This window comes from Phyllobates terribilis, unplaced genomic scaffold, assembly GCF_046119375.1.
Source record: "Phyllobates terribilis strain yellow unplaced genomic scaffold, ASM4611937v1 Scaffold_2__4_contigs__length_985480577, whole genome shotgun sequence".
Classification (NCBI taxonomy): Eukaryota; Metazoa; Chordata; class Amphibia; order Anura; family Dendrobatidae; genus Phyllobates; species Phyllobates terribilis.
Genome location: NW_027362762.1, coordinates 638564468 through 638579663, shown reverse-complemented (window position 1 = coordinate 638579663; position 15196 = coordinate 638564468). Strand labels below are relative to the sequence as shown.

Here is a 15196-nt window from a genome sequence, read left to right as displayed (position 1 = left end):
CACTGCACTCCTCCCCCGGCCTCTGGCAGAACAGGACGCAGCAGCGCTGGAGTACAGAGAAGAAAGGTGAGTATAACTGTTTATTTTTTTTGTATGTGTGTACAGTGTGAAAGGGATGAGGGGTACCATGCATACCAGGATTGGGGGGTGAGGGGTACCACACATACCAGGATTGTTGGGTGAGGGGACCATGCATATACCAGGATTGTGGGGTGAGGGGACCATGCATACCAGGATTGGTTGGGGGGTGAGGGGTACCACACATACCACGATTGGGGGGTGAGGGGTACCACACATACCAGGATTGGGGGGTGAGGGGACCATGCATACCAGGATTGGGGGGTGAGGGGACCATGCATACCAGGATTGTCGGTGAGGGGTACCACGCATACCAGGATTGGGGGGTGAGGGGTACCACACATACCAGGATTGGGGGGTGAGGGGACCATGCATACAAGGATTAGGGGGTGAGGGGTACCACACATACCAGGATTGGGGGGTGAGGGGACCATGCATACCAGGATTGGTGGGTGAGGGGACCATGCATACAAGGATTGGGGGGTGAGGGGTACCACACATACCAGGATTGGGGGTGAGGAGACCATACATACCAGGATTGGGGGGTGAGGGGTACCACGCTTACCAGGATTGGGGATGAGGGAGCCATGCATACCAGGATTGGGGATGAGGGGTGCCATGCATACCAGGATTGGGGATAAGGGGTATCATGCATACCAGGATTGGGGATGAGAGAGCCATGCCTATCAGGATTGGGGATGAGGGAGCCATGCATACCAGGATTGGGGATGAGGGGTGCCATGCATATCAGGATTGGGGATGAGGGAGCCATGCATACCAGGATTGGGGATGAGGGGTGCCATGCATACCAGGATTGGGGATGAGGGGTATCATGCATACCAGGATTGGGGATGAGGGAGCCATGCATACCAGGATTGGGGATGAGGGGTGCCATGCATACCAGGATTGGGGATGAGGGGTGCCATGCATACCGGGATTGGGGATGAGGGAGCCATGTATACCAGGATTGGGGATGAAGGGTGCCATGCATATCAGGATTGGGGATGAGGGAGCCATGCATACCAGGATTGGGGATGAGGGGTGCCATGCATACCAGGATTGGGGATGAGGGTTATCATGCATACCAGGATTGGGGATGAGGGAGCCATGCATACCAGGATTGGGGATGAGGGGTGCCATATATACCAGGATTGGGGATGAGGGGTATCATGCATACCAACATTGGGGATGAGGGTGCCATGCATACCAGGATTGAGGATGAGGGATGCCATGCATACCAGGATTGGGGATGAGGGGTGCCATGCCTACCAGGATTGGGGATGAGGGGTGCCATGCATACCAGGATTGGGGATGAGGGAGCCATGCATACCAGGATTGGGGATGAGGGAGCCATGCATACCAGGATTGGGGATGAGGGGAGCCATGCATACCAGGATTGGGGATGAGGGGTGCCATGCATACCAGGATTGGGGATGAGGGGTGCCATGCATACCGGGATTGGGGATGAGGGGTGCCATGCATACCGGGATTGGGGATGAGGGGTGCCATGCATACCGGGATTGGGGATGAGGGGTGCCATGCATACCGGGATTGGGGATGAGGGGTGACATGCATACCGGGATTGGGGATGAGGGGTGACATGCATGCCGGGATTGGGGATGAGGGGCCATGCATACCAGGATTCGGATGAGGGGCCATGCATACTAGAATAGGGATGAGGAGTGCCATGCATACCTGGATTCGGTTAGGAGCCATGCATACCAAGATGGGGATGAGGGATGGGGTACCATGCATACCAGGATGAGGGATACCATACATACCAGGATAGGGATGAGGGATGGGGTACCATGCATACCAGGATTGGGGATGAGGGGTGCCATGCATACCAGGATTGGGGATGAGGGGTGCCACTCATACCAGGATTGGGGGTGAGGGGTGCCACGTATACCAGGATTGGGGATAAGGGGTGCCATGCATACCAGGATTGGGGGTGAGGGGTGCCATGAATAAAAGGATTGGGGGTGAGAGGTGCCATGCATACCAGGATTAGGGATGAAGGGTACCATGCATACCAGGATGGGGATGAGGTGTGCCATGCATACCAGGATTGGAGATGAGGGGTGCCATGCGTACCAGGATAGGATGGTGGGGACAGGATGGGGGCAGCACAAATACCAGGAGGAGGGCAGCACACACCAGCATGGGACACCATATACCAATAAAAATGCTCGCCACCCAGGCATAGAACGGGTTCAATAGCTAGTATAAATATAATAATAATTTGCTAAAGTGCTTATGCATAATGACATTCCATAGCTACTGAAATAAATTGGAGTATTGCTCTTATATGATCAACCATGCCACTACCACTATATTGAAGGATAGCACCAATTATATGCAAACAAGAAATCATCACTTATATAGTGGGAAGGTAGGAGAATCTAATCTATTTAGAAACTTACTGGTCTGAACAATGTGCTGGTGTCCGTCCTGCATCCCTCAGCCTCTGAGGAAGTGTGGATGAAACTTTTTGATTTTAGGGTTTTAGGATTTTTCATTCTGTTCATGGAAACATGTTAAAAAATGATCAGCTTCTGAATGTTCTCGGTGCCAAGTTTTCTTGATTAGTTATGCATAACATTGTCTTGGAATTTTGAAATGTATTTTGTCTCTATTTTCTTTCATTGTGTTTTAAGGGAGAACCTCGCCTTTCATGGCAATTGAAGGCTGTGTCTGCAGAGTCAATAAGCCCATTGTTAGAAGCCTCTTCCAAAAACATTACCAAGTCTTTGGCATCATTGACTGATATCCTAGAGGACATTGGAGGATTTTCTACTACTTCTCTGCGGGGCAGAGGCTCACACAGTTTTACCCTCCCAGCACGTGGAAATACCTTGTAAGTGTTATTTATCAAAGCTGTTTATCAGATTTATGATAATCGCCCTCCCTATACAAAGGTCAATGGCCAGACGCACACAACAGAACTTCTCTAGGTTAGGGAAAATGTAAGAATGGCAGCTAGAAATATTGAAGAATAGGGCCTTACATAAAAAGTAGGAAATTATACATCTTATCATTTTGAAAACCAATATATAACAATATTGATGTTAATTGGGAGAGTATTACAAGCCAAAAATTACAATTACAATGAGCATCAACAGAAAAACCAAAGGAAAGTCCATAATCCCTTAAATGTGGAAAAAGTTCAAGTAAGTACTACTGTTGTTCACATCACACAAAAAAGTGGTCACAGTCTGAATAACGTTTACCACTCAATAAATTTGTAATACGTAAGGATAAAAAGGTCTACAAAGTGGAACAGCCCTGCTGAAATCGTTGTCCATTGGTACATGCACTGGTAAATGCATATATTTTGGTGCTAAAAATAATTTTTGCAATTGGGTTTCATTAAAAGTTTTGCATCATTTGGCTTTTACAGTCTCTTTGTTGTTATTTTGTCCTGTTTGCTGTTTGCTTCACAATAAAAAGAAAACCAAATGCTCACAGTTGTAGGCATGTTCCTTACATGAGCTGATGCAAACCCTAAAAAAATGAAAATTCCAGGTTCTGAGGTAGCAAAACACGAGAAATGACAAGGGGGGTGAATACTTTTGCAAGCCACTGTAAATGCCATTTTTAGTATGCTCGCCTATCATATAAGTAGGAGTCAACCAATTCCCCCCTCATTGCCTTCTCCTTATACTTTGGCTAAGATGTGACTGCAAGTAGATGCAGCCACCTAACTCTTCCCATGTATAGAGAATGGTCAACCTTCAACTTGTGAACAAAGGTCCTGTATTTAGACAGAAGTTTCTCCAAAGTCCAGACAGAGGAAATATCAGGAAAAATGATTCTGGAAGTCTCATATGGGGGACAGTAGAAGAACCCAAAGACAAGGGGGAATTAAATACAATAATAAAGTTTATTACATATATATATAATAATAACAATAATATAATACAATCTTGGAAGAAAGGGAGAAGTACGGCTAAAATTTATAGCGAAAAAGATCTAATAGTCCCTATAAGAAGGAGACAAACATCCCCATAACACTATGCTCCACTAATAGATAACATATATAGACCTAAGAAGAAGTTATTTAGGTATATAAATATATGCAATGCAATATTGAATAATAACTGTAGAAAGGTACAATCAGGCCTATATAGGCAGAATCAATATACCTACAAAATCTAGACAAGATATATAGGTTGGGTACATGCAAACTAGTTCAGGATACAATAAAAAAAATTAGAATTAGAATAGATATGACAGTGCTCAGGTGGATGCATCAGCAATAAGAAAATATGTGCCAAGTATATGTATAAGATAGCAAAAAAGACCATACAGCCATCACTGTACAAGGATATAAGGAGTATAGAATACAAAATGGTATATGAATGAAAAGCAATACCTTGAGACATGGTATATGAGCGAAAGTAAATGGGAGTGCAGGAGGGGATATACGAGCATCTCGACGCGCGTTTCAGCTGTTTGGCTTCGTCAGGAGGTGTTTAATAGGTAGGTACTATTTAAGTGATTGTTGGATGTCACACACAGCAAATCGCATGATGGGAGAGATGACAACGCCGTCACCTCCCATCACTACAGCAACACGACACGGCCCGCGTCATCCCGGTGTGGAGTAACGGATGAGGGTCTTGAGAACTAGTCGCATTCTTAATACCTCTAATGTGTTCTTGGACACGTATTTTAAAGGGTCTTGTGGTCATGCCTATATAAATAAGGTCACATGGGCAGCTAGCGTGATAAAAGACTGCCTCCGTATCACAGGTGATGTGGTGCACTATCTTAAAGGGTCCTGCATTATTCGTTTGTAGCTGGAGAGTGAATCCTCAGAATCAAATTTACCTGTGGGCCCTTGGCACCCCAATCTTATACTTTTGTCACCTACACGATTCAACAGTACAGAGACTGAACTGTCAGGTTTTATCATTCTTACACCTTTTTTCATCAAATAATTGTTTATAGACAACTTTTGCCTTTATTTCAAGCATTTGACATGTAACATTATGTTTTGTTTTTCCCGCAGCCCAAGACAGTCCCGAGGCTCTAACACATCACCTTTGACACGCAGAAAATCTTATGACAGAGTACAGCTCAGGTAATGGCACAAAACAAAAATAAAGTGAAATAAATGATTCAAAGTTTACAATGGAATGGGGTGTGGAATCTGCGTATTAAAGTGTATCTGTCATTTCAGGGAACTTTTCAAAATAGGCTAGCTTGTGTGTACATGAGGAATAGCACCATTTATGCACATTATTTAACTTGTATTCTGTATTTATCACCAATTTTCACATTTGCAACTCCAACTCTAATTCTCTACTTTTTCATTTTTTCTGATATGGTAGAGGAGAATAGCTGCTAAGATGTCTCTTACACATTGCACACTACGCAGGGAGATTTATTGTTGCTCTTATTTCTCTGTAGCATACAAGCAGCAGCATGGAAGAACCTTTAGGCACTTTATGTTAATGAAAAAACCCAAGATAAAAATATAATAAGCAAATAAACACCAATACTGCATGAAAATAATATAGGGTGCTTAGTTAACATAATTTTGATAAAAAAAATAAAATTGTAAAAGCCATCCCATCACTTCATGGTGACCTTATTTGGGACGGTCCAACTCTAATACTTACAACCTTATAAACCTTGCAATAATCCTCTGGGATTAAATTAAATATGTTAATTGCCTTAAAAACTCATAATTTTTAAATTGCCATAATTGCCATAAAACTCATGTATTGCCCCCGCCCATAGTTGCTACTCCAGGTGTCTACAGTGCAGTGCACTTTGAAGTTCAAAGACCAGTAGAGAGAGCAGTCCAAGTTTTCCTGCAAGTGAGTGCACTGAGTACATATTTCTGTGAGAAATAATGGTGGTTGGTGTTACACGCACGCCACTAGGTTCAGATAGGGCGAGGTGCGTTTCATGAATTCTTTGGAATCCTGGGGGAACCGTTACTCAGGGCGACCATAGGCTGCAGCTTCTCTCAGGCACACGATAGATTCGATTGCTGACCAGACAGATCTGACAAGAGTCTTTTTCAACAGTTTAACAGTGGAATTTAATCTGAAGCACGGCCAGTGCAATTCAGGGACATTACAGCAACAAACTTCATCACAGTACAGTCTGAGTTTCTTGAGCAACCGGCTCCAGTAACAATACAGTAGTTTCTTCAAAAGGCACAGTATTACAGTCTCTTCAGTAGCATAATTCAGCATAGATTAGATCTCTTAGCAGCACACTTCTATGCATACTCAACCACAGGCTTTTCCTTCACAAGGACTCAATAGTACACAGCATTCTTTATCCTGCATGGAGATGGAGGGGGGAGTGTTTGATGAGTGAGATGATCCCTATGACAGATTCCTTCCAGCCCTTATCTTTCTGCCTGATAATACTCTGCACTGTTAGCTCAGGGAGTCTATCTGACCTGTGTTTAGCTTCCCTCCTGACCTGAATTCTGTACCCTTGCCTTCTGTGAGATACAGATCACACACCACCTTTCTCTTACGCTCCAGCCAGAGAGTACACAACTTCCCCACAATCCCTCTGGGGCTCTGCTAAACACTCCTTATCTCCTGTGACTGTGTTAACCCCTCTAGTTGCTGAATGCTTCTGGAGCACAACACTTCCTGTCTCCTGTGCATGTGTTACTTCTAATAGTTGCTGGATGCTTTTGAAACAACAGCACTACTTCTGCATGTCACACTCTTCCCTCCTTTCGTCTTAATTGGTCAATCTGACCAATTCTGAGACAATGGTGAAAGCTTAGTAACTATATATATAAATTTGTCATTGTCAAATTGGTATAACATTTATAAACATTGATAACCTAATCTTATGACCTTTTTTTGTAGGACTCCTGTAAGAAATAAACAATTAACACAATTAAAACAATCAGCATCTCTTCCACTGGAGCTTTTCGTATGTCTTCAATCAGCACTCTCTCTCACTAGGCCAAAACAAGTCTTTCCACCAGGTAACACTGTCCATACTGTCTCTCGGTGGTGAATACCACTCAAGTGGGCTTACCTGGTTCGCAGGCAGAGATACCTGTTTCCAGTCGACAGTCCTTGGCACTTGATTCGGTTCTCCAAGTGTTTCGTACATCAGCATCACGGGCCTCCTCACTTCTCAAGTCGACATCCTCCTGGTGGGTTGTTCCTCAGTACCACGGGTTCTTCAGTTACAGGAGTTTCTTTTGCCGCTCTCATTTCTCATACTTCCTCAGATGATCTTGGAACTGCCTCTGTAAGTTCCTGTACTTCCCTTGAATCGTCCGTTTCTACCTGGTCTGGTAATTCTGCTACTCCTAAGTGTCGATCGTTCTCTTCAGTGACCGGTGTTCGATCATCAGATCTGAATTGGACTTCATCTGTACTCCTTGGTACAAACTCTGGAGCCTCGGGACTTAGGTCACACTCTTGAGGATGGTATGTCCCTCTCATTGCCTGTCCGAGAAATACAAGGTGTGCTTTTCCTCATCGGAACTTTCAAGGTCACTATCCACCTCCGGAGCTTCAGTCTGTGGTGGTCCCTTAGTCGATCTCGGTCGATGTCGGTCAGCTTCTGGGAAGTCTTGTTGTGGTGGGAGATAATCACAGGGTAGTAATAAATTCCTATGGACTATTCTGGTTTTCTTGTCCCCTCTTTCCAATCAGATTTCATACACTGGACTGTCATCGGCTTTCCTCTTTACGACCACATACACCCAGTACGAACGAAGTTTTCCTGGACCACCTTTCTCACGTACGTTTTCACTAGCACCCGGCTTCCCGGTGCCAATTCTGCTCCATAACATTTTCGATCATAGTACTCCTTACTCTTGCTCTGTCCTTGCGTAACCACTTTGAACACTATACTGTATGCCTGTGCCATCTGTTCCTTCCATTTCCGAATGTACTCCAGATACGTTCTGTAAGTCTCTGACACTGGAGTATTGAACATGATGTCGATTGACAGTCTTGGCGATCGTCCATACAATAGGAAGAAGGGTGAGTAACCTGTTGCATCGCTCTTTGTACAGTTATAGGCATGCACCACTTTTGACAGAGAACTCTTCCAGTCTTTCTTCTCATCAGCTGTTAAAGTGCACAACATCGACAATAATGTCCGGTTAAATCGTTCCACTTGTCCATTACCCTCAGGGTGATATGGCGTTGTGTGGGATCTCTGAATTCTACAGTACTTTCCTAGCTTGGCAAAGAGCTGGTTCTCAAATTATCTTCCTTGGTCGTGGTGTAACCTCATAGGGAACCCAAACCTCAAAGCAAACTCATTGAAGCTCTTCTCTGCCGCTGTTCGACCAGCTTTATTGGTGGTGGCATATGCTTGGGCAAATCGAGTAAAATGGTCCACCACCACCAATATGTATTCGTAACCACCCTTGCACGTCTCGAGATGTAGAAAGTCTATTGAGACCATCTCAAATGGATACGTAGTTTGGATGTTGCCCATAGGTGCCCGGGTTGATGTGTTGGGACGTTTATCTTTCAGACACCCACACTCCCTGGTCACGTACCTCTCAATATCTCTCTGCATGTACGGCCAGAAGAAACGTTCACGGATCAAGTTGGTTGTCTTTTCCACTCCCAGGTGTCCCATGTTTTCATGGAGTTCTTTGAAGACCAACCTACGGAATACTCTGGATAGTACCAACTGCCGGTTTTGTCCTCCTTTACGATACAGGATACCATCTTCACTGAGGTAGAGCCTCGTCCATTCTTTAATTAAAACAGATACTGCTGGTGACTCATTATCTCTCTCCCGTTTACTTAGACACTGATTTTGGTCCACATAAAGTAATATTCTACCAAATATCTGATCTTCCCGTTGTGCTCTACAGATTTTTCCTTTTGGTAGTTGTTGAATGGACAGGGAGTGATCTTGTTCTCGCTCTTTTATGGTGGTTTCCACCGTCAACGGACACCACAATGGTGTGTCTTCTTCTTGATAAGCTTGTACTGCTTGGGTAGTGCTCTTAATTGTTTCCAGACTGACTTCCTCTGAGCATTCTTGCATGAACTCCTCAGGCTCTAGTAACATTCTTGACAATCCGCCAGCACCCGTATTGCATTTTCCTGGCCTGTACTTGATGCTGAAATTGAAGTCAGCTAGTTCAGCGACCCATCTCTGACCCGTTGCATTCAGTTTGGCTGTAGTGAGGACCTAGATCAAAGGGTTGCTGTCAGTGTATACCTCAAACTCTTTGCTGTAGTAGAGATAATCTCTAAATCGTTCACAGATAGCCCATTTCAATGCCAGGAACTCCAATTTTCTGGAATGTAGATGGTAATTCTTCTCGGCATCTGTCAACGTATTAGAACCGTAACCGATGACTCTCAATTTTCCATCTTGGTGCAGATACAGGGCAGCTCCCAGTCCAACTTGAGAAGAGTCACAATGAACAACAAATGGTAAGTTGAAATCAAGATGTCCCAAAATGGGTGGTTTTACCAGGTAGTGTACTAGTTCTTCCAATATCACCTGGTGGTCTGCTGTCCAAAGAATGGGCTGTTGGAACGAAACGACGTTGTTTCTTTTAAGCCCAGTCCTACCCGCGTTCTTCTTTTTCTCCATGGGTGTTGTTGACTTTGTCGTCACCCCCCAAGAGGAGGTATAGCGGGGCGGCAATCCTGGAGAAGTTCCGAAGGTAAGTACAATAGTAGGAGAGGAATCCGAAGATCTGCCTCAACTCCCCGACAGTAGAGGGCCGCTTGTCTTTTAAGGCCAGTACTGGAGCGATTTCTGCTGGGTCCATGGTATATCCTTCTCCAGACACAATTTTCCCTAGAAATCGGACTTACCTTTTGAACATTTCACACTTCTTGGGGGTCAACTTAACTCTGTGTTGTTGATACCGCTGTAATAAGGTCCTCACGTGTTGAACGTGTTCCCAGAAGGTTTTACTGTGTGCCACATTGTCATCCAAGTAGAGCTGGCAGATATCGTCCCTCAATCGTTCCAACTTCATCCTGGTTAGAAACTGTGTTAGCTCCTGGAGGAACATCCCCATGATGTCTTCAGCTTCTTTCTCCCCCAGCTCATCTATTTTTGCATTAATGCAGCTAACAGTTGCCTGCAGTTTTGTGTTTTAGAAATCTGTTCTTCTGACATCTTTATATGTTCTGCTACTGTTCTCAATTCTTCACAGGTTAACTGAAGAAGCAGCTCACTAATTCTGTCCATTTGTATTTCCACATCCATTGCTGCTAGTGAGTTTTCTTTAGGGCTAGTCCCCTTTAACTGGTATAGCAGAGTTGAATTGAGGTGCTGTGCTGCTGTGTTTTTCCAGACACTTTTCCTCTTCTCCCTCTACACGCTAATTTCCGCTCAGGATTCCCTATACGGGCCACCAATGTTACACGCACACTGCTAGGTTCAGATAGGGCGAGACGGGTTTCATGAATTCTTTGGAATCCTGGGGGAACCGTTACTCAGGGCGACCATAGGCTGCAGCTTCTCTCAGGCACACGATAGATTCAATTGCTGACCAGACAGATCAGACAAGAGTCTTTTTCAACAGTTTAACAGTGGAATTTAATCTGAAGCATGACCAGTGCAATTCTGGGATATTACAGCAGCAATCTTCATTACAGTACAGTCTGAGTTTCTTTAGCAACCGGCTCCAGTAACAATACAGTAGTTTCTTCACAAGGCACAGTATTACAGTCTCTTCAGCAGCATAATTCAGCATAGATTAGATCTCTTAGCAGCACACTTCTATGCATACTCAACCACAGGCTTTTCCTTCACAAGGATTCAATAGTACACAGCATTCTTTATCCTGCATGGAGATGGAGGGGGGGGGTTTGATGAGTGAGATGATCCCTATGACAGATTCCTTGCAGTCCTTATCTTTTTGCCCGATAATACTCCGCATTGTTAGCTCAGGGAGTCTATCTGACCTGTGTTTAGCTTCCCTACTGACCTGAATTCTGTTCCCTTGCCTTCTGTGACATACAAATCACATATCACCTTTCTCTTACGCTCCAGCCAGACAGTACGCAACTTCCCCACAATCCCCCTGGGGCTCTGCTAAACACTCGCTGTCTCCTGTGACTGTGTTAACCCCTCTAGTTGCTGGATGCTTCCGGAGCACAACACTTCTTGTCTCCTGTGCTTGTGTTACTTCTAATAGTTGCTATATGCTTTTGAAGCAACAGCACTACTTCTGCATGTCACATTGGGTATTTTCAACTAAGGCTGACTGCATTCCATCATTTCTTGAAAGGCAGCGGCAGTGACTGCATCAAAGCAACTTGAATATGTGGAAGTTGAGTTAGCACTCAATTGCCTAAGAGCATCCTCCTGTTTCCTCGAGTCACAAACTTTGATACTTATCTGGCAGTGCAACGGATTATGAGGAATATTCAGAGTAGAACAAGCAGTATTAGTGATTGATAATTATGGTGATGACACCAACCAAGTACACTACTTGCATAGGCCAATACCATCCTCCTCTGATAACATCACCTCCTCAGCACCCCAATCTGATTCACAGGTCTTGTCCACCACAGAAACCTCATTATCATTGTCATCCTCTCCTCTGACTCAACAGTTGTGTGTAAATTGTTCTGAGCTCCTTACCCACTGGCCCGATTCCCACCTTGAGACTTGCCCAGGCACAGAGATTTTCTGTTATCACTGCCAGTGCCCCTGCTACCATGTCTTACAAAGCCATTAGTGCCAAGAATCCTCTCCTCCAGCCCCAAGTCATCCGATTACAAAAGTTAGCTATTCAGCTCTTCCAATAAATTAACTAGAAGAAGTAGTTATGATGCAATACCTTCCTTAGCCCCCAGAATGCTGGGGATTAGAGGAATAAGGGGCAGAACAGGTGCAGGTTGTGAAGAATATTCAATATGTCAATCACTGTGCACTGTTTGGTGGGTTTTATAGAGAACTCCAATGCACAGTGTAATTCGACACCTTTTGCAGCAAGCAGAACAGAGGGGGCTGAGTGACAGTGAGTGACAATTACCTTGCAGCAGCTGTGAGTGGCACAGGGCGGCCCCTCCCCTGGCCATGTGCTTCTTTTGTGTAAGGTACTATAATTCAACATCGATTTATGGGAATACGATATACCCCAGTAACAAACAAACTAGATTTTTGGAAACACGCGAACCGGGAGAATATAGTCCAGGCTTTCAACACAGTCTAGCGTGTAGGGAAAAGGAGATACCCGGCACAGCCTTAGGGCCCCAGTGCTTGGTATCCATGTGTAGCAGGGGCCCGGCTGAATCCGATGAGACCAGAACCGACTCTCTAGGACCGCCCATTAAAGAGGTATAGCCCAATTTAGTTTTTAGAGTTTGTAGTTGAGAGAGACCAGGGGAAGGAGATTTGAGTCCAGCCAGGAGGCAGGAGTGGGAGTGATCCAGAGGGGTTAAAGCTCCGGCTGGCCTGGTTCCATTGTCTTTTTCCTTCCTGGGGAGGCCGTGACGTCACGTCGTGAGGAAGGAGTCCTTTCATCAAGAGAGGGCCCACAGCCTCCCATGTGGCAGCCCTCCCCCACAAGCCAGGCCTTTTCATCTGACTGGTAATTGACTCTTAAGTTCTGCTTATACTTGTTGTACCACTACTATTGTACTTGCAACTCTGACCATTGTGTATGTATAACCCTTATGTATATAGTGTTTGTCTAGTGCACCCCTAAGGCAATTAAATATATAATTTAACCTTGGGCTGCTCTTTTATCTCGATCCACATACCTCGTCCATTGTTCGGTCCAACGAACACACTACGGCAGGTTTCTAGCCCGATATAAGTCCGTTATGTCTAATAGAAACTGGTGGCAGCTCTCCCAGGCCAACCAGGCTCTGCTTCACTGAAGCTAGTGATGGAGCCTCTCAGGGTTGTGGCTGACTGTGGTGCCATGTCAGTGACTGTGTGGGCCTCCTCTTCTCACTCCCTGTTGCCTTCCTGTACCTGTGTGGACAGGGGATGTCCGTGTAGAATTGAGATCGAGATAATAGTGTGTGTGAGTGTCGAATTCATACTCACGGACACTACAGACTGCCAGTATTAGCTTTTGCTGCTGGGGACTTAAGATCAGCTCAGCACTAGACAGTCAAATACTGTAAGGTGCTGTAAGGTACTGTAAGGTGCAAATACTGTAAGGTGTGTGGGTGCATCAGGTTGCAGTTCCTTGTCAGTGACCATAGAGTGCAAGGAAGGCTAGTGGCACCAGGGCCAAAATCAAAGAGATGGCCAATACTACGGATGGTGTTGAGGAGGTGGAAGACGATGTCGCTCTAAGAGAAGGGGAGTCCAACTCAGGCCCCCCAGAGAGAGAGTCTCGGGCGGACTGTCCCGCAGTGGACCGCCCACCACCTGACCATCCCCCCAGACAGGCAGGCTTGGATGACCTTGTGCAAGCTGCCCTGGCCAGACTCATGGCTGGAGACAAGGCCACCTATAAGACCCTCACAGCTGCAGTGGAACATCGCGAGGCAACAGCTGCAGCAGAACGTCAGCTGGAGTGCGAGCACCAGTTAAATATACTTCGGCTCCAGTTCCGGCTGCTGGTCGCAGGCACTCCCGAGTCCCCTGAAATCTGAGTCCCGAAGCTACGGGCGGAGTACTTCCCCCTGCTGTTAGAACTCTCCTGTTAGCTTTTTTTCTATTTTGGTCACGTGACCTGCTGCCTATTTATTCCAGCTCCACCCTTCTGGCTTTGCTGGACTTCAGTGTTATTTTACTCTCTATCTAGCCAGGTGCTTTTGTACCTATCTCTCTAGTTCGTTTGGTACTTTGGACCTCTAAGTACTTTTTGTCTGTTTGTCTTTTTGCTCCGCTACAACATCTGCTAGGAGGTGTCCAATTTTGTCCCAGTCCTTAGTTCTTTTAGGGACCCCTCCCTTTATTCTATAGGTCTGCGTTCAGACTAGTGGAGGACGAAGGCGGGTCTGTTCACAAGGAACAGGTCGCACGCTGCAACGTAGGGAATCAGCTCAGTCTTATTGTAGGGACAGATTCCCTTTCTTTCCTTAGTTCTTGTAGCAGATAATAACACCTGATGGACAAAGGAGGGGACTTGGACACTTTGTTGCTGGCATTTGAAAAAACCCGCTGTCAGTACCATCTGCCTGAGGACCAGTGGGTCAAGTTTTTAACCCCTCACCTTAGGGGTAAGGCCTTGGAAATCTTTGGGTACCTGCCCAGTGAGACCACCCAGAGCTATGAGGACATCAAGCAGGATTTGGTCTGGCAGTATAACTTGACCCCTGAGTCATACCAGAAGAAGCTCTGGAGTCTGCAGGGGGGTCCTGCAGACAGCTGGGTCGATCACATGCTACTGAGAGACATTGATCAATGGACCACAGGACTGGAGCTCACCACCGTCCAGCAGCTGAAGGAGCTCATCGCGACTGAGCAGTTTCTGTGGAACTGCCCGGAGGACCTCCCAGTGCGGGAAGTGGGAGTAACTCTGAACATTTCCACAAGTGTTTTACTTGGGAGAGACTTGGGCGGCTTTTGTCCCACTATGTGGCCACTGAACCCTCACATCCTAACTCTCCAGACAACGTCATGTCCACCCCTATTGCTGCTAAGGTTATTAACCTGCTTACTGATGGGGATGTGGGGGTGGGTGACGTACTGTGTCCCTCTCCCCTCAGGGGGGAGGAGATTAATCAAGTCGGCTGTGATAAGGCATTAGAGTGTGGCCAGCCGGCAGGCTGGAACAGTTTGTCCTGTGAGGTCGTCACAGAGGGGACAGACAGGGGGCAAACAGCTGCGGAAGAGGAGCATGCCATGGAGGGTGGGGCAGTCCCAGTAGAGGTAGAGCTCCCAGATAAGGCTGCATGGCAGGGTTCCCCCACAACCGGGATGTCAGAGGGCCAGAGTAGTCTGTTTAGACTGGAGGCTTGGTCAGAAGCGGAGGAGAAGCGGGCGCAACCTGCATTCCCAGCGGCCATGGCCGCTGTAACGTGCAGTGGGGGCACCCGGGCCCCAGGTGCCTCACAGTAGTCCCACGGCTTCTCCCCTTCCGACCAAGCGTCTGCCGGGTCAGACGGAGGCCAGGAGACATGTCCCGAGGAACTAACAGAAGACGTGGCAGTTTCGTCTATTCAGTCAGGGGTTTCAGGCGGTGTTAGAGACTGATGACAGCCTTAAAGGT

General features: G+C 46.2%; 1 protein-coding gene across 3 annotated transcripts in view; it reads left to right on the top strand.

The window, feature by feature from the left end:
- Positions 1–15196, top strand: part of KIF21B (kinesin family member 21B) — a 456179-nt gene that overhangs the window by 292226 nt on the left and 148757 nt on the right. For all 3 annotated transcript variants that reach the window (XM_073666619.1, XM_073666617.1, XM_073666618.1), the window contains 2 exons: positions 2736–2935; positions 5093–5164. In XM_073666619.1, the coding sequence (XP_073522720.1) occupies positions 2736–2935; positions 5093–5164 (272 nt within the window). The remainder of the gene's footprint in view (positions 1–2735; positions 2936–5092; positions 5165–15196) is intronic.